Source organism: Acipenser ruthenus, chromosome 31, assembly GCF_902713425.1.
Source record: "Acipenser ruthenus chromosome 31, fAciRut3.2 maternal haplotype, whole genome shotgun sequence".
Lineage (NCBI taxonomy): Eukaryota > Metazoa > Chordata > Actinopteri > Acipenseriformes > Acipenseridae > Acipenser > Acipenser ruthenus.
In genome coordinates, this window is record NC_081219.1 from 441155 (window position 1) to 462161 (window position 21007).

The following is a 21007-nucleotide window of genomic DNA, read 5'->3' on the forward strand; positions in this document are numbered from 1 at the left end:
TTTGTTTTCATTTCTTGGTTTCTTACATAGCAATAGTCTAATCATCGTGTATTCTCTCTCTGCAGCCAACAGCACTGTACCAGAGAAAGAACGGCAACAGATTGCTGAGAGACTACTGAAAGTGATGTACGCTGATCTGGGAGCAGCGAGTGTCCTGAACACAAAAGACTTCATGAAATTAACACAGACGCTGGTTGATGCTGGAGCGCAATACGGCGCATTCTCTGTCACAGATGTTCTGGGTGATATGAACACGCTAGCCTTGAAGCACTTACCCAGAATGTATAACCAGGTGAAGGTGAAGGTGACCTGTGCCCTGGGCAGCAACACCAGCCTGGGGATCGGCGTCACGTGCCACTCCCAGATGGTGGGTGTCGACTCCTGCTATGTGCTCACCGCGTATCAGGTGGAAGGATCCCAGAGGAAGCGCTATGTCCTGGGGGTCAAGGAGGTGGACGTGAAGGAGTGTGGCGAGCAGGTCCATCACTGGGTGCAGAACGTCCTTTCGGAGTTTGTGATGTCCGAGATCCGCACCATTTACGTGATGGACTGCAAAGTGAGCTTGGCTGCCTTCTTCAAGGCTGGGATGTGCCTGGGCTGCTCAGCCTGTGCCTTAAACTGTGTGGTGCAAAGCGCGCTGAATAAGAGAACTCTGCAGGCCCGCAGCATGCACGAGGTGATAGACCTTCTCAACGTGTGCGAGGACATGGCTGGATCTGCTGGCTTCTCCAGAGAGACCTTTGGCTCCCTGGAAGAAGCACCAGCGCCACCCTGCTGGGACTCCGTCACAGAGTCTCTGCTGCTGGTGAACGAACGCTACGAGCAGATCTGTGAGTTTTACAGCCGGGCCAAGAAGATGAGCCACATCCAGAACCTGAACAAGCAGCTGCTGTGTAACCTGGCGGCTATCCTGGCCCCAGTAAAGCAGGCAGTGGTGGAGCTGAGCTGTGAACAGAAGCCCACGCTACAGCTGGTGCTTCCCACCTACGTCAGACTGGAAAAACTCTTCACGGCCAAAGCCAACGACGTCGGTGCTGTAAGCAAGCTCTGCCACTTCTTCCTGGAGGCTCTTAAGGAGAACTTTAAAGTGGAGCGAGCACACAAAGTAGCTATGATTCTGGACCCCCAGCAGAAACTGAGGCCGGTTCCTGCTTACCAGCATGAGGAGATAATCAGCAAGGTGTGCGAGATGATTACAGAGATCCGAGAGATGAGGGGAGAGGACACCGATATGGAGCCCAGCACCAAGAAGGCCCGGCTGGCCAGCAGCAACAGTAAAGCTCAGGGAAGTGACGAGAAACAGGTCAAGAAAGAAGTTTACGAATATTTGGCAGAACCTCTGTTCCAAGCGACTCCGGATCTGTTCCAGTACTGGTCGTCAGTCACCCAGAAGTATCCCAGACTAGCCAGGCTGGCTTTCTGGCTGCTGTCTGTGCCGGCGGTGGGTGCGAGGAGCGAGTCTGTCAGCATGTGCGAGCAGGCGCTGTCAATGAAGAAGAGGAGACAGGTGACCCCAGAGGAAATGAATAAACTTCTTTTCTTGAAGTCAAACATGCCTTGAACAGGTCACTAGGAAAAATAGTTTTCAAAATCAAAATAATACTAAGAGGTGCTAAATCTTAACTAAAGGCCAAGGACAAACACTCCAATAGAAATGTTTGATTTGCACCGTGCTGAATATCGGGAGAACAGCCTGCAGCCATTAGTGCAAACGTGTGGATAGCTTCTAGAGGAAATGGCCAAATGGACAGAGTTCTGTATTGTACTGGTCAAACACTTTCAGCTTGGTAGGGTCACGGCTGCTGTCCTGTTTTATATAGCAAAAGAAAACAGCATCAGAAATCCTCCACACATCTGAAACATTTTAAACGCTTGGATTTATTTAGATTAAGTTGGTCAGCGTTCCCCTTCTGTGTTTTTTTTTTTTATCTTCTCCTGAACAGTTTGTTTACGTGTTTTTATTTTATTCTTTTAATATCACTATGTTACACAATTTGTGTTCCTGGCTAGTAAGTGTTATTTCCTAATTGCTTATGCCTCAAAAGTATAGAAAATGGCTATTATTCCCCACAAACTTTGCTTTTGTGACCAGGACAGTGATATTTTGAAATTTACCTATTTCCAATGAGAAAACGGGCGAATTTGTGTCTTCGTTCACATAAAGTCAGAAAAAAACAACATATGAATCCAAATTAACATGTATTTATACTAAAGCAATACAAAAATGACTACAAAAGATTTAGAAGTGAGTAGTTTTTCGAGATTTATTATTATACTGTAAATCACTTTCACGAATCAGCCCCCAAATGTAGTCTCCCATCATGTTCTCGTTATACTGTCCTTGGTAGCGGCGTTCAAAGTCCAGTATATCCTGGTGGAAGCGCTCGCCTTGCTCCTCCGAGTACGCTCCCATGTTCTCCTTGAATTTATCAAGATGAGCATCAAGGATATGGACTTTGAGGGACATCCTACAGCCCATTGTGCCGTAGTTCTTCACCAGAGTCTCAACCAGCTCCACATAGTTTTCAGCCTTGTGATTGCCCAGGAAGCCCCTGAACCACTGCGACAAAGCTGTTCCAAGCCGCTTTCTCCTTACTAGTGAGCTTCTTGGGGAATTCATTGCACTCCAGGATCTTGACTAATGTGTAAGAGATTCTTGCAACATTTTTCATATATGATATATTTTTTCAATAACATTTTAAAATTTAAAACTTTTACAATTTTAAAAATTAACAAATTTTATAACATAAAATTCCGAGCAACAATTGTCCATCTTACCTTCCAGAGTTTTTTTTTGCAATGCTCGCAGGTGAAACGAGGTGCCCAGGGTTTGTCTTGATCCCCGACAGGCATGCCGAAATATGCCTTGTAGGCCTCACACATCTTGGCAGATGCTTCCACTGAGTACTTTTTCGCTCTTGTCTTGATAAATTGGCTGCAGACATAGCAAAATGTGTCTGCCGGATGCTTGCAGCCTCTTGATGCCATCTCAGAAAAATGCAGATATGTATCCACTTAGGCAGCTGGAACTAAACTGAACTGGTGGGCTTAAGGCCCCTGTATTTATACTACTATTTATATTACTGGAAAGTTCTAGAAAGTTCTAGACGTTACTCCAAGTTTACTCAGCACTGAATCTATCTGGAATGTTCTGGAAAATAGGTACATTTCAAAATATCACTGTCCTGGTCACAAAAGCAAAGTTTGTGGGGAATAATAGCCATTTTCTATACTTTTGAGGCATAAGCAATTAGGAAATAACACTTACTACCCAGGAACCAAAAAAAAAAAAATTGTTACACAGTGTATTTCATAGTATTTTAGAACAGTATTGTACAGCCACGAATGTCATTCAATACTATTTTTGAGAACAAAGCTTGTTATAATGTTTTATATGTAAAGCCACATATATTTAACTATTTCATTCAAATTGATAGCATTTTAATAAAAAATGGGTTTAGATGCAAACCGAGGAGTGTAAATTCAACCTAACCTAGCTTTACTAACAAAACCTGCTTGTGTCCCGAGATCTGCCACTTGTACATAGATAATAAATCCGCCACATACCTGTTTAACACACACAGTATCTATCTATCTAACAATGGCGAACTCGCTGCAGTATAGAGTATAAATACAGGTTGTATTAATTCATAAGCAATATTCAAATCAAAATAAGTTGCCTATTGCTGAAACATTTACACATACAAGGCACCACGTGTCACAGCTGCATTTGAGCTTGCCCTTGTGTAAGTTTGTTTTCTTTTAAATATCATTGTATGTTTGGGTGGTGTTGCGGGTGCTACATCAGTATTGATAACAGCCCTGCCCAGAGTAAGCAGGAAAGCAGCGTTGTATGTATTGCATTGTATATAGAACTATTTTTGTGAGGGGAAACAGAACATTTTGGATGTCAGACACTGAATGTATAGGAGGGTACGCATGTCCATGCTGTGTGAGTACTGTAGAGTCAGGGGACTGTATCTCTAAACTACCAGAGAACACTCATTATTACAGCTGCTCCCTAGAGGGTCACTTTTTAAATATTTTATTTTTAAACGGGTGGTGGATGTTTTATGAAGCAATGTCCCAGACGATTATAATTTCAAAAACAAAGGCAGTTACAACACCTTTTTTTATTTCATTTTTTTTTTCTTCTAATTTACAAGGGAAAATCAGAGTGAAGGGGATTATATACTGTATAGACCTACCCCGCACACCCAGACTGGCACTGTGCTGGCAATGGTGAAATTGATTTTCATGCCAGCGTTTCCAGTTGAAGAGAACAAAATCACAGCGCCATGATTGCATTAAAAATCCTGTTCCAACCAAACCTCTTCAAAGGGTTGTTTTTTGGACAATTTCCTGTTGAGCTACACAGCTCAGGGCTGGCACACACCCCTCAATGCATTCACTTTGGGGGGGGGGGGGACGTTTTTTTTGCAGTTTAATATTTTGTGTTACTGTTTCAAGCTCAGGTCCTAATAACCTAAGGGGAGGTTAGGTGTTCACTTTCTCTGTCTGTTCTTCTGAGCAACTACAAATGGAAACTAATGTCAGACAATACAATTCAAGTTCATCTAGAAATAATTAGCCAGACAAAGCCTTTGTGGTGGGGGTGGGGAAACGGAACAAAAACACCTATCAGTGTTTGTATAAAAATGCATGTATTTTACCTTGCAGTGAAGCAGAAGCTGAACATAGCTGTATATGATACTGTTACGTCCTGGATGTCTCAATATTTGACACATGGTAAAGGATTGCAGTATTGAACCGGCATGTACATATAAGCTGCAGTTCTATTTTCATCCCAGTAGAGGGCGCTACTGTGAAACAAACTGGCATCCCTTTGCTCCTCAGAACTATTCTGTATAGTACTGCTCCTTTACACTATACACTTGGTAAACTTGCAAGGCAGACACTTTGAGCACGCTCTGTGTTTCTGTGAGAGAAGTCAAACACAAAGAAAACATGGTTTAAAATGTTCTGTACTGTTGCTTTGTAGTAAAGACATTTTAAGATGAAAAGAAACCAAATAGTCCTTTCTTGAAAACAATTGAAATTGTGTGTATATAGTGTTATCTGTAGCAAACCAAGCTCCTCGCTTCCTACTGCCATCACACATGTTGTGGGTTTTATAGAAATATGGGCTCTTGTCCTTAATAAATAGAAACTCAATTAACATATTTGTTTAGAACTCTGTCCTTTTTTTTTTTTTTTTTTTTTTTGCATTCTGTCATATTAGAAGCAGGCACTCCAAACCTAACCCTGCTTTAACTGTAGGATGTGTTCATCTCTAAACAGATGCTACAGTTTACGGCAGTGTTTTCTACAGGGCTTGCCAGATATTTCTTATTCCTCATATGATTTATGTATTTAATATTTCTTAACTACCGGTAGTAGTTTTAATTTATACTTTTGTAGCAACACACTATTTTTCTAAATTACCAATGATAGCATTAAGTCATGTTTCAGAATGCCTGGACCTCACAGCACTGTATTCTGTATTTAATAAACATTACCTAACATTGTATGCGCTGTATTCTGTATTTGATAAACATTACCTAACATTGGATGTGCTGTGTTAATAAAAAATGAAGTGTCACTGAACAGCCTTGCTTGTCTTCTTGTGTAATGTTGGAAAGAATCACAGAAAACAGCTGACTATAAGGACACTATGTCACAGTGTGTTCTGTATCATTGATCAGGCCAGTGGTCAAAATGATGCAGCAGTCTTAATAACTCAAAGTGAACTGTCTCTACACCCCAGCAACTATACATGTCATAACAATACCATATGGGGTTAATGAGGCTTATTTTTTCTTGTATGATCCCCACAATCAAACTGTGTACCGAGTATGAAGAAAAGATCTCAAAGCGTGTGGGAACTCTGGAAAGCAAAAAGTTACATTGCCCAATATGGCACCCATCTTACATCGCAGGTCAAAGCAAAGGGTACACTGAACACAATCATTCAGACAAAAGGTTTGAGACATTAGCTGTGGTTTGTTTCCAAAGACAGAAGCTCCCCTCAAAGGGATGCTTACTAACAGCAGTAGTATTTGCCCATTGCCGTCACACCAGCGTTCTTCAACTGGGCATATTCGCTTTCCATCTACTCCCCTGATAAAGCAACAATTATAAGGAGCAGAATTAGTCAAAACAAATCATTTGATCAAATTCAAAACAGTTTATTAGTTATTATTTAGACGTGTAGAAGAAAAATAACTTCTCTATTTTGTACATTATTTAAAGACATTCGAGTACATGATAAAAAATAAAGCGGCTGTACACAAAACTCATTTGTTCCCCTGAGAAATAAACTCTGATCCGAACCTTTTGCTAACCCACAAAGTTCGACAAAGGCCTCTTCATTTACACACGCTGCTTCTGCTGAACAATCGTTTGCACAGCGCATTCTTACTGAGGGTTTGAAGCTCAGCTGTGTGAGGTGTGAGCAAACGAAAGCAGACTGGGAGTTTGATACATTGCTAAAAGTGTGATGATCCAGGCAAAGCCACAGACCCAACTGATTGAATGTGGATGTGATATCACCATGTGTGCACTGTGGGGGAGAGCTACGCTACCAAACACACAGGTTACACTTCCAAACTGATTTGAGCATCATCTTAGCTTGTGCTGCTGATACTGCACTTCCAAACCTGACTCGAGCATCGTCTTAGCTTGTGCTGCTGATACCGCACTTCCAAACCTGACTCGAGCATCGTCTTAGCTTGTGCTGCTGATACCGCACTTCCAAACCTGACTCGAGCATCGTCTTAGCTTGTGCTGCTGATACTGCACTTCCAAACCTGACTCGAGCATCGTCTTAGCTTGTGCTGATGGTACTTGCGCTTGTAGGTTTTGCATAGATGTAAATGTAAACAGACATTTGCATGGGCAACATCAGTTCAGTCTCTTCTGCCTGTGCAATGACTGCATTAACAACGTGAAGTCGCTGGGTACATGCCGGTGACCAGACCCTTGAAGAAGAATGCAATCAGAGTTGCTTACAGTCGCTGTGATGCTTTTGGATATGACCCTGAAGGTGATGTGCAGTTTTGTATTTCTTTTTGCATATGTGACACTTCAGGCTTTCTAAATCTGAAAATAAAAACAGAACAAAAAAGGTCGATTAATTGTGGGTTAATGGATTATTTAAAATAATTTACTGAACACTTTAGCAGCAACTATGGCAGTTATTGGAAAATCAATTTCAGAGGGTTCAGAAATTAGTTGCACACCCCCTAGTGGTAATTACAGATAAAAAATAAAAAAAACCTCACTTCCAAAATTCTGCTTTCTAAGTGGCTGAAAAGGGAAATCTTGCTGGATTAGTTAGTAAGCATGGTAAATAATGATCAACTAATTGTTTTCAGTGGCTTCTACTGCACTGCGTGTAAAACCACAGGGATGGAAACACTGGATCTGTGTTCCTGTCGTCAGCTCTTCCACTGCATAGTACTAGATCAGGACATGGCTGGAATACCAAGCTTAAATGGAACAGTCTGTCGTCTATTACTGTGCGGGCGGGACACAAACATACCATACTAGCAAACGACTATACTGTACCTGAGCCAGGCAAGAACAATGCCATGGAGTAGAGTAGTCACAATCAATATGCAGTCAATTCTCATTAAAACAAACTCGGATTAAACTAATTAGTTTGAACTACATATGTTCTACATAGTGCTCACGTATCAATGCCATTTCCATAAAGCAGCACAGAAAAAAGTTTATCTGCAGATTTCAACATTCCTGTGAACACGTTGTCAATAACACAACCAACTGCAGGTGCAGGTCGTCAGCGTTTCAGATTTTTTCAATACCCTGATGTTGAGAACGTCTTGCTTTCGTGGTTTAAAAATGCCTGTGATCAGAACGGGACATGCAGGTTTCAAGTGCAGTTCATTTGCAATGTATACTTTTTACAAGTTCACTTATAGCTGTATGTTCAATAAAATGCACAGTACTTCTACATGTGTATTACTTTTCATTGTACTGTGATTGAAATTTGATTTCAGTGTTACTGTGACTTCAATAAAAACTGAAAGTATGCATTTGGCTGAAACTCTTAGTAATAAGAATTACTGATCTGGCATTTTTTTGCTGGTCCCTTGAAATCCCCTTAAATGAGAGATGACTATTTGAATCCAAACATTATTTAAAATGGGTCTTTGTTTTATTGATTCAATACATACTGTTCTGTATATGCATCGCACTGCTAATTTCTGATACAATCCAATCACAATGACATCTACCTCCTTGAAAAACTATACAACATCTGGGAGATTTCATGACAGAACTGTATGACAAAGAGGCTCTTTACCCTGAACAGATGTTTACCTTCATTTTACTAAACAGACATCTGGTGAACTCAAGCTGCTGTACACTGAAAACAGGCTTGCACTCACCACAGTGTGCCAGGAGAACGTGCTTACAAAACAGCACACGCCGACTGAAGCCCATCTCACAGTGCGTGCATCTGAACCTGAAGCTTTGAGAGTGAACACAGGCAATGTGCCTGTCAAGGTCCTTTGGCTGCAAGAAGCTTCTCCCGCAGAGCAAACAAAAAACTCGCCTTCTTCGAAATGAAGTTAAAACAATAAAGATGACATGGGATTTACGCTGGCCGACGTCAGCTTCATTAAAACCATATTCGAGTAGACCCTTCCAAGCATCTCCAGGGGCGCAATGCAAGGGGAAAGGCATCTCTGCTGGAGCAGCTTGGAAACATGTGCATCACTGACACTGCCAGAGGTTACAACGAGCCAGTGAAACATATCATTGTACTGGACAACACCGCTAATGGGACCTGGCTGCAAGAATCAGAGAAAACAGCTGTGGACCAACAATAAAGCCAGCCAACCATGCTTAAATATGGTGAAGGGTGCCATTTCCAGTCCATGTATTAAAGTCACTATTGCTGGCTTGTTACCTGGTCAGCCATTTCTGTTGTCAGATTTGATTCGATGAACGTGGAAGGATTAGTAAATATAAACAATAAAAACCTTCAAGCAGTAACTGGAAGAACCCCACGTGCTAAAAATCAGGGAAAACAGATGACTGCGCTTGGGTCTGAGGAAACCCTGAACCCCCGGCCCCCCGAGACCCGCTGTGTGCACAGAGCTAACCTTAACACCTACCTGAGTGCACCCGTTTGTGTTTCAGGAGACTGGAATATAACCTGTGTTCCTGTCCACATACCCCACAGATATACTTTCCTAGAGGAAAGAAAGTGGAGAAGGAACAGTTACGTGAAAAGCACAAAGCCCTTTAACCACAAGCTCAAATATCCAACGGTATGCACAGATTGCACAGAACACCACTGTCGTGCACAACTGTAACCTGCTACTGTGAAATCACCCAAGTCTCCAGGAGAACCATTGTCAGAAGGGAAGGCTGCTGCATACAGTACTTCATGAGCACAGAACTTGTAGGTGTCCTAAAAGCTGGTGTTAAACTAACCCTCAGAAAATGAAGACATACTTGCATGCGGCTTTGTCTGCTGAGATCTTGCTGAACACACAGGACTCGCCACGCTGCCCCCTTCAATGACTTCATCTGTACCTGTGGAGAACCACTTCATTTTAGACAGGGCTGTTGCACAGTTATCTGTGTTTAGCTGGGCTTCATAGAGAAGTTTAGAGAGGTTTCCTATACTTTACAGTTACTAAACAGGGACTTGGGAGCATGTGTGTGCATGCATTCAGGAATCTGACTGGTGACCAAATATACAGACAGTAGGAATGCCACTAGGTAGAGGCCAGCTTTGCAGCTCTTGCACATAATTACATACAATCTCACTGCACTCCTCCCCACACAGCTATTAAACATGAGAACACAGGGGATGGGACCTTTTCATCATGATGATGTTTAACGGCATTATTATTATTATTTATTTCTTAGCAGACGCCCTTATCCAGGGCGACTAACAATTGTTACAAGATATCACATTATTTTTACATACAATTACCCATTTATACAGTTAGGTTTTTACTGGAGCAACCTAGGTAAAGTACCTTGCTCAAGGGTACAGCAGCAGTGTCCCCACCTGGGATTGAACCCACGACCCTCCTGTCAAAAGTCCAGAGCCCTAACCACTACTCCACACTGCTGCCCACACTCCACACTGGCATGCTCAGACAATCATGTTCCTCCTGCATCAGTAAATGTAGCACACCCTTACCTGGGGTCTGAAGGAAATCCGCTTGAGACATCACCAGGGAGGTCACATTACTGATCTGGATCATTGACAAACCATCTAAAAATAACAAGCAGCACGTAATGCATCCTGTCAAAACAGGGCCATTCTACATGCATACTATTGCTAATTAAAAAAGAAAAGACAAGAAAGACTGACCTGAATCATCAAGTTGGGAGAGTTGATTCATGTAGGTAGAATTCTCAATCACAATGTCATTAGAGCAAGGAGCGTGCACAGAACTCCCATTAATAATGTCATTGTTGCCAGGCGTGTGCACAGAACTCCCATTAAGAATGTCATTGTTGCCGGGCATTTGCACAGAACTCCCATTGCAAGCATCACTTAAATAGATCAGCTGCTCAGAATAGCCATCATAATCTTCTTTAGAAGACAGCATGTGCTCTGAATTTTCATTGGAGATTTAATCAAAACATGCAATGAGCATCGAATTCCTCTGTAAAACTGCACTGCGTTTCATCAGGCTCACTGAGTTCTCATTTTTAATCTCACTGGAAGGTGCAGTGGGGTTGGATTGTTTCCTAGGCAGCACAATTTGGATTTTCTTCTCTGTAAATAGCAAAGCAAAATAAAAACAGAATAAAGCACAGTAGTAAAGGTACTGTCAAACACTGCAGAGCAGTACAGGAGATCTAAGAAAGAAGCCTTGCAAACTCAGTACATAGCAATGTCCTTGTGAATAGTTACTTCGTAAATATGGCATAACATTTCACTGTTATGCGGAGGAAACACAGGTTTACAGGCTCACTTCTCCAGGCTTGGAGTTATCAATATCTTGTCTTTCGCTTTGTCTAAGTGACATTAAGAATTGGATGCAGCTACATTTTTTCAAGTTGAATCCTGACAAGACTGAGGTGATGCTGGTCGGCTCCTCATATCAATTAAATAAATATGGACATTTTAAACTGTTTGTAGACGTACTTGAGACCCAGCCTAGCACTACTCTAAAGAATCTTGGTATTATTTTTGACCAAAACTTGGCTTTTGATGAGCATATTCGTAATATTACTAAAGTTTCTTTTTACCATCTACTTAATATTGCTCGTATTCACTCCTGTCTTACTCAGGGAGATGCAGAAAAGCTGATTCATGCCTTTGTTTTTCTCGTACAGACGATTGTAATGCTTTGCTTGCTGGTGTCTCAAAAAAATTATTTAAAAAAAATTACAATATGTTCAAAATTCAGCGGCTAGAATTTTAACTAAAACCAAATTCACTGATCATATTACTCCAGTCTTAGCCACGCTGCATTGGCTCCCAGTGGAGTTCAGAGTAAAAATTAAAATCCTATTGCTGACTTTTAAGGCTCTGCATAGGTTAGCGCCAAGCTATATCTGCAAGCTTCTGGTACCATATACCCCAATGCGCAGACTTCAATCCTATGATTCCGGTCTAGTCAAGGTACCAATAACTAAGCAACGATCTTTCAGGGACAGAGCCTTTTCATGTCGAGCCCCAAGACTGTGGAACGACCTCCCGAAGGTCATAAGGGAGAGTGACTCTGTAACCACTTTTAAATCTAAGTTGAAAACACATTTTTATTCAATGGCTTTTATTGTATGAACAAATGGTTATGTTTTATTGTTCAGCGCTTTGAGATGCACATGAAAGGCGCTATATAAAATAAAGATTCTTCTTTTTAATACTTTTAGTTGAATGCATGAAACAGATACAGAGCTCAGTGTAATCGAGGTTCACACTGGTACTTGTTGATAGCTAGTGCAGTAGACTATTGTTAATTCAGAGCCCGGCAATCCAAACTGGTTTACAATCCGATCCACGCTGCCATCGCAATCAACTTTCAAACTTCATTTTAGAAACCCGCCTTTTCTAATCCCAGCGTTTTTTAGATTATCCCTAAACATACGTACTTTTTCTTTGCTCTTTTCTCCCGGCAGCTTTTTTCCTTTGGTTTTCAACCTTGCCTGTATGAACACAAGGGGTCGTGTTTAAAGTGAGAATTCAATGCGAGATTAAAAAAACATGCTGAAACATTTACAGAATCCAGAGATTGTATCGGGCATACCTGTGGAACACGTAGGGCTTTACAGCAATACTGAGAGCTAAATATTGGACATTGTTTTCATCAGGTTATTATTGCAAAAAGGATTGTCTGCTGTCAATAAAACACTTAGAAGAGTCACATGCAGGGTGATTTAGACAGACATTGAAGGTTGAATTAAAAATGTTCTTTTTTTTAGGATGAAGCGATTTTACATACAGCTCTGACCAAAAGTTTTGCATCACCTGGAATTTTAGGATTAATCAATAATGATATGAACATAAAATGTAGATCTTTTATTTAACAGAATCTAAACAAAGAATCTACAAAATGAAATCGCCAAAGTCTACAGGACGGCAGAACAGTAGTAGAGTATTTCAGTTAGATTTCGAAATGTCACATTTTTCAATTGGTCAGTTTATGGAAAAGTACAAAGCGGTACATAATTCAATATGTTAACGTAACATAATTCAGCAGACTTCAGCCTCAGTATCAGCCCTGTGCTGAGATGTGCTTCCCAGCAGTCCTAACAGCCAATCCGTGGCAGCCTCAGTATCAGCCCTGTGCTGAGATGCGCTTCCCAGCAGTCCTAACAGCCAATCCGTGGCAGCCTCAGTATCAGCCCTGTGCTGAGATGCGCTTCCCAGCAGTCCTAACAGCCAATCCGTGGCAGCCTCAGTATCAGCCCTGTGCTGAGATGCGCTTCCCAGCAGTCCTAACAGCCAATCCGTCTGCCATGCTCTAGATCATTCCCAGGCATACATACTGCTTCCTTGTTCAACTTTCTCAGTTTCCTTTGTCCTTTGGTACCCAACCCCACCTGTATGAACAGTAAGAGTTGTGTTAAAAGGCAGAATTCAATAGAACACGTTTATATGTGTGTAAATATTTCACCAGACAGTCAACTGCACGGTTTACTAAATATGTTGTATTTTATTGGGATATTTAGAGTCAAACATAGGACAGGGATAGATTACCTTATTTATCGATTGATTGATAGCTATAGATATTTTTATTTTACTTAGCAAAAGACATTTATTGTAACACAAATAAACAATTCAAATAAACAATAAAAAACACTTTACAACCCCCTTCCCCCCTGACCCACAATCACCGCCTCTTACAGACACATCACCAATTCCCATCTACAACATCTACCAGGATCTTAATGCCATGGCTCACAAACGTTTGATCGGCCCGATCTGCCCCCAGACTTGGCCATAGTGACAAGTCAGCTTTACATAAATAAAAAAACGCTCAAGAGACTGGTATACTGTGAGAGCAATAACAAGAAGGAAAAGAAAGGGGAGAACCTGACCTACAGAGTGCACAGCTCACGCACACAGCTCTCTTACTCCCAGCGCACACAGTGACAGACAGATAGATAGTCAGACACACACACACACACAGACAGGACTACTTGGTTTGGTTCACATTACTGATTTGGCATTCTGTCACTTCATTTAGGGATTACTGGACATATTAAAACACTGGGATATATAGGACCATTGGGCTCTGTTAAATGATCACATAGATCATCTGGCGCTTGCAGTGCAGCAGACACATACACATTCTAGCTCTGCACTAATTAACACAAAGTCACTGTACCTGCGTGGCATTTCTAAATATGTTTCTGCAGTTCTGAGGGTCGGGTATACTGCTGATCACACATGTCACAACCATGTGGTCGGTACTTCTCGTGAACATACAGAATGTGGTCGTACAAATGCCCTCTGCGGGAAAAATGAGCTCCACATAGTGGACAGCTTAAAGAACCTGTCAGAAAAAAAAGGAACAGTTCAGTACAGAGCTATAAGGTGTGACACGGCACACAATCCACAAGAATATCTAGTAATCGTGCTTCAGTACAGAGCTATAAGGTGTGACACGGGACACAATCCACAAGAATATCTAGTAATCGTGCTTCAGTACAGAGCTATAAGGTGTGACACAGGACACAATTCACAAGAATATCTAGTAATCGTGCTTCAGTACAGAACTATAAGATGTGACACAGGACACAATTCACAAGAATATCTAGTAATCCTGCTTCAGTACAGAGCTATAAGGTGTGACACGGGACACAATCCACAAGAATATCTAGTAATCCTGCTTCAGTACAGAGCTATAAGGTGTGACACGGGACACAATCCACAAGAATATCTAGTAATCGTGCTTCAGTACAGAGCTATAAGGTGTGACACGGGACACAATCCACAAGAATATCTAGTAATCCTGCTTCAGTACAGAGCTATAAGGTGTGACACAGGACACAATTCACAAGAATATCTAGTAATCGTGCTTCAGTACAGAGCTATAAGATGTGACACAGGACACAATCCACAAGAATATCTAGTAATCGTGCTTCAGTACAGAGCTATAAGGTGTGACACAGGACACAATTCACAAGAATATCTAGTAATCCTGCTTCAGTACAGAGCTATAAGATGTGACACAGGACACAATTCACAAGAATATCTAGTAATCCTGCTTCAGTACAGAGCTATAAGATGTGACACAGGACACAATCCACAAGAATATCTAGTAATCGTGCTTCAGTACAGAGCTATAAGATGTGACACAGGACACAATTCACAAGAATATCTAGTAATCCTGCTTCAGTACAGAGCTATAAAATGTGACACGGGACACAATCCACAAGAATATCTAGTAATCCTGCTTCAGTACAGAGCTATAAGGTGTGACACAGGACACAATTCACAAGAATATCTAGTAATCGTGCTTCAGTACAGAACTATAAGGTGTGACACAGGACACAATTCACAAGAATATCTAGTAATCCTGCTTCAGTACAGAGCTATAAGATGTGACACGGGACACAATCCACAAGAATATCTAGTAATCCTGCTTCAGTACAGAGCTATAAGATGTGACACGGGACACAATTCACAAGAATATCTAGTAATCCTGCTTCAGTACAGAGCTATAAGATGTGACACAGGACACAATTCACAAGAATATCTAGTAATCCTGCTTCAGTACAGAGCTATAAGGTGTGACACAGGACACAATCCACAAGAATATCTTGTAATCGTGCTTCAGTACAGAGCTATAAGATGTGACACAGGACACAATCCACAAGAATATCTAGTAATCGTGCTTCAGTACAGAGCTATAAGATGTGACACAGGACACAATTCACAAGAATATCTAGTAATCCTGCTTCAGTACAGAGCTATAAGATGTGACACAGGACACAATCCACAAGAATATCTAGTAATCGTGCTTCAGTACAGAGCTATAAGATGTGACACAGGACACAATTCACAAGAATATCTAGTAATCCTGCTTCAGTACAGAGCTATAAAGTGTGACACAGGACACAATTCACAAGAATATCTAGTAATCCTGCCCCCAACCCACAGTAATAAATGACCTACTTAATAACAATGTTCAGTGCTATTAAAATGCAGGTTTATTTCAACAGTCCACTCAGATTGAAATGCTAAAAGTAAAGGCAGTACCTTGTATTGCTTGAAGCAATCTCTGTGTGTTGTTTTTTGCTGTGAAGAAAGAGGACACTGTAAATACAATTTTTTTTTGATATACAGGTTATTTATATTTTTTTGATATATACACACAAACACAAAATACATTACGGCACACACAGTGTCAAAAGACTGCAGTATCTTCTAAATTTTACAGAAATTTCTCCTAGAGTCTAGACAATAATGAATAACGTTGCTCTATTGGTAACACTTCTGTAGCATTGTACCAAGACTAGAATCTGCCATTTAAAGACTGGGTGACATCAAAATGGATAGATGGATTGTCCACTCATGACTCTCTAATTCTAACTGAAAGATGGTGCAGAGAAAGAGCAGCTTCAAAGAGAAGTGTCTGCTTCCTCCATCTTTTTACCTTTGCCTGGTAAAGCTTCCAGGGTTTGAACAGATTAGCAAACGAAAGACGTTTTCCAGGCTTTACTTCTGAGTGCTAACCAGATCTTTAAAAAAGCAAAGTTCCTAACTCTTATTAGCATGACCAACCTGATCGCTGGCTTTCTTGTGGTTTAGTTTTAAACAGGTACATGTATTTCAGATACAGCACTGGCGATTCCCACTTGTGATCAGTAACAGGCAGTGTATTTGTTGCGCATGGTCAATCTGTATATACTCAATTAAAGTCATTTAAAAAATAAGCCACGAACCAGAATAAGTATAATAAAGCTGCCTCCACTAACAAGGACATCATGCTGGCGCCCATCTCTGGCACTGTTTCTGGTTGACCAGGTTGTCTTCGTTACCTGCAGTGCGCACAGCGGCTCTGTCTGTAATGGGTTTGCTTAGCATCTCTGTCTCGACTGTCAAATCAATTTTAACTGCTCAACTCATTTCCTGGTTTCGATAAAGAGGCCCACAGGTTAGCTGTTCTGCATGCCAGGCTTCTTTACTGCCCCATCCTCAGATTCTCTCTAGACCAACATGTTTTTATGTTTCGTTATTTTTCAGCTAGACTTCCTCTGATATATTGTTACTATTCTAACCTCACATTAAACATATCTGTTAACAGGCTTTTGTGCAAATCTAGTAGAATCACAATATCCCAGAATATCCCCCGTGTTTGAGATCTTCACCTGGCAGGTAATTCCATGCATTTAAAACTCTCAGTGTAAAAAAGTGCTTCCTGCCTTCTGTTCTAAACTACTCAGCTTCCCTCGTGATCTTCTCTCTGTGCTACATTTGAAATCGTGTCTTAGGGTAACTTGATCTACACCATTTATGATTTTAAAGATGTTAATCATCCCTTCTTTCCCTTCTTTTTTCAAGGCTGAAGAGATTTAATTATTTTAACCTTTCTTCATAATTCATGTAATTAAGTCCTGGGATTTCAATCTAACCAAAAGTTCCACACACACACAGTGTAAACAGAGCAAAACTACCATACAGTTCCTTTCATTCTCACTTAAATTGACATTTTCATAAATGAACATTACCTGCAATTCGATGGTCTTTCTTGTGCTTTAAATAGGTATGTCTGGACCTATATATTTTTCCACATGATGGTATTTTGCATGCATAAAGAAATGACACTAAATACAAAAAAATAAATTAAAAAAGTCATATAAATGAAACTGCAAGCTGCAAATGTGATCTAATCATATCCAAGGCTGCTCATTTCACAAGACAAAGAAAGCACACAATATAACTAAAACTAAACAGAAAGTGAGCTCTCATAAGACACACCTACATTAACAAGACTCCGTGCTTTTGTATTTCTGCAACAAAATCAAACAGGTCATAAACTTGGACTACCATTCATTACACACAATCGTCTGCTATTTAGAGGAGTTTTGAGATTTTAAAAAAGCAATCTGTAGAGAAGCTGCGTCAGCTGCCTGCTCTTGATACTTTTTGTTTGAGAAGTCAACATTGCAGATACACACTAACCTGACTCCTCCTCTTCCAGTTTGATTTTTTTCTGTGTAGATTCCTTGACAGCAGACACACACAGGATAGCTGAATTTTTCAAAAATATGAAAAATAATAATCAGTTTCCTACAGATCTCCCTCATTCAGAAACAGAGCGACACATTCTCATTGTACACGTGCCGCTCTGTTGATCCACGCTCCCATTGTTTCTAGTAACACCGTTTCACATACACTTCCATTCTCAGTTTAAAGTGGTCTGGCTGCAATGTCCCTAACAAGACATTATTGAAGATCCAACGTAGAAACTGGACTGCACTGAACCGCTGGAACAACACACAGGAGGTGCGACTACCTCCTTCTTAAGTGGGGAATTAAGGAGTCTCCAAACTGTGACTGCGGTGACGTGCAATCCATCACTCACACCACCGATCACTGCACCACACACGCTCGCGATGAAGTGCAATCCATCACTCACACCACCGATCAATGCACCACACACGCTCGCGATGAAGTGCAATCCTTCACCGATCACTGCACCAAACACGCTCGCGATGAAGTGCAATCCATCACTCACACCACCGATCAATGCACCGCACACGCTCGCGATGAAGTGCAATCCTTCACCGATCACTGCACCAAACACGCTCGCGATGAAGTGCAATCCATCACTCACACCACCGATCAATGCACCACACACGCTCGCGATGAAGTGCAATCCATCACCGATCATTGCACCACACACGCTCGCGATGAAGTGCAATCCATCACCGATCACTGCACCACACACGCTTGCGATGAAGTGCAATCCATCACTCACACCACCGATCACTGCACCACACACGCTCGCGATGAAGTGCAATCCATCACTCACACCACCGATCACTGCACCACACACGCTCGCGATGAAGTGCAATCCATCACTCACACCACCGATCACTGCACCACACACGCTCGCGATGAAGTGCAATCCATCACCGATCACTGCACCACACACGCTTGCGATGAAGTGCAATCCATCACCGATCACTGCACCACACACGCTCGCGATGAAGTGCAATCCATCACCGATCATTGCACCACACACGCTCGCGATGAAGTGCAATCCATCACCGATCACTGCACCACACACGCTCGCGATGAAGTGCAATCCATCACCGATCATTGCACCACACACGCTCGCGATGAAGTGCAATCCATCACCGATCACTGCACCACACACGCTCGCGATGAAGTGCAATCCATCACCGATCACTGCACCACACACGCTCGCGATGAAGTGCAATCCATCACCGATCACTGCACCACACACGCTCGCGATGAAGTGCAATCCATCACCGATCACTGCACCACACACGCTCGCGATGAAGTGCAATCCATCACCGATCACTGCACCACACACGCTCGCGATGAAGTGCAATCCATCACTCACACCACCGATCACTGCACCACACACGCTTGCGATGAAGTGCAATCCATCACCGATCATTGCACCACACACGCTCGCGATGAAGTGCAATCCATCACCGATCACTGCACCACACACGCTCGCGATGAAGTGCAATCCATCACCGATCACTGCACCACACACGCTCGCGATGAAGTGCAATCCATCACCGATCATTGCACCACACACGCTTGCGATGAAGTGCAATCCATCACCAATCACCACCGATCACTGCACCACACACGCTCGCGATGAAGTGCAATCCATCACCGATCACTGCACCACACACGCTCGCGATGAAGTGCAATCCATCACCGATCACTGCACCACACACGCTCGCGATGAAGTGCAATCCATCACCGATCACTGCACCACACACGCTTGCGATGAAGTGCAATCCATCACCGATCATTGCACCACACACGCTCGCGATGAAGTGCAATCCATCACCGATCACTGCACCACACACGCTCGCGATGAAGTGCAATCCATCACCGATCACTGCACCACACACGCTTGCGATGAAGTGCAATCCATCACCGATCACCACCGATCACTGCACCACACATGCTCGCGATGAAGTGCAATCCATCACCGATCACTGCACCACACACGCTTGCGATGAAGTGCAATCCATCACCGATCACCACCGATCACTGCACTACACACGCTCGCGATGAAGTGCAATCCATCACCGATCACTGCACCACACACGCTCGCGATGAAGTGCAATCCATCACCGATCAATGCACCACACACGCTCGCGATGAAGTGCAATTCATCACCGATCACTGCACCACACACGCTCGCGATGAAGTGCAATCCATCACCGATCACTGCACCACACACGTTTGCGATGAAGTGCAATCCATCACTCACACCACCGATCACTGCACCACACACGCTCGCGATGAAGTGCAATCCATCACCGATCACTGCACCACACACGCTCGCGATGAAGTGCAATCCATCACCGATCACTGCACTACACACGCTCGCGATGAAGTGCAATCCATCACCGATCAATGCACCACACACGCTCGCGATGAAGTGCAATCCATCACCGATCATTGCACCACACACGCTCGCGATGAAGTGCAATCCATCACCGATCATTGCACCACACACGCTCGCGATGAAGTGCAATCCATCACCGATCACTGCACCACACACGCTCGCGATGAAGTGCAATCCATCACCGATCACTGCACCACACACGCTCGCGATGAAGTGCAATCCATCACCGATCACTGCACCACACACGCTCGCGATGAAGTGCAATCCATCACCGATCAATGCACCACACACGCTCGCGATGAAGTGCAATCCATCACCGATCACTGCACCACACACGCTCGCGATGAAGTGCAATCCATCACCGCACATCACCGATCACTGCACCACACACGCTCGCGATGAAGTGCAATCCATCACCGATCAATGCACCACACACGCTTGCGATGAAGTGCAATCCATCACCGATCACCACCGATCACTGCACTACACACGCTCGCGATGAAGTGCAATCCATCACCGATCATTGCACCACACACGCTCGCGATGAAGTGCAATCCATCACCGATCACTGCACCACACACGCTCGCGATGAAGTGCAATCCATCACCGATCAATGCACCACACACGCTCGCGATGAAGTGCAATCCATCACCGATCATTGCACCACACACGCTCGCGATGAAGTGCAATCCATCACCGATCACTGCACCACACACGCTTGCGATGAAGTGCAATCACCACCGATCACTGCACCACACACGCTCGCGATGAAGTGCAATCCATCACCGATCACTGCACCACACACGCTCGCGATGAAGTGCAATCCATCACCGATCAATGCACCACACACGCTTGCGATGAAGTGCAATCCATCACCGATCACTGCACCACACACGCTCGCGATGAAGTGCAATCCATCACCGATCACC

At 42.8% G+C, this 21007-nt stretch overlaps 1 protein-coding gene and 1 long non-coding RNA gene across 5 annotated transcripts in view; one reads left to right on the forward strand and one right to left on the reverse strand.

The window, feature by feature from the left end:
• LOC117396812 (zinc finger protein 618-like) overlaps positions 1-5602 on the forward strand; it is a 40535-nt gene extending 34933 nt beyond the window's left edge. For all 4 annotated transcript variants that reach the window (XM_033995012.3, XM_033995015.3, XM_033995013.3 and 1 more), the window contains one exon: positions 66-5602. In XM_033995012.3, the coding sequence (XP_033850903.1) occupies positions 66-1561 (1496 nt within the window). In that variant the 3' untranslated portion in view covers positions 1562-5602. The remainder of the gene's footprint in view (positions 1-65) is intronic.
• A 588-nt stretch (positions 5603-6190) lies between these two features.
• Positions 6191-17263, reverse strand: LOC131702878 (uncharacterized). Its single transcript, XR_009309579.1, has 11 exons — positions 17182-17263; positions 15710-15748; positions 13833-14000; positions 12249-13044; positions 12094-12147; positions 10361-10771; positions 10187-10261; positions 9487-9567; positions 9140-9221; positions 8412-8581; positions 6191-7101 (listed from the first exon to the last, which is right to left on the reverse strand). It is a non-coding gene; the product is annotated as an uncharacterized LOC131702878 (long non-coding RNA).
• Positions 17264-21007: the final 3744 nt, after the last annotated feature.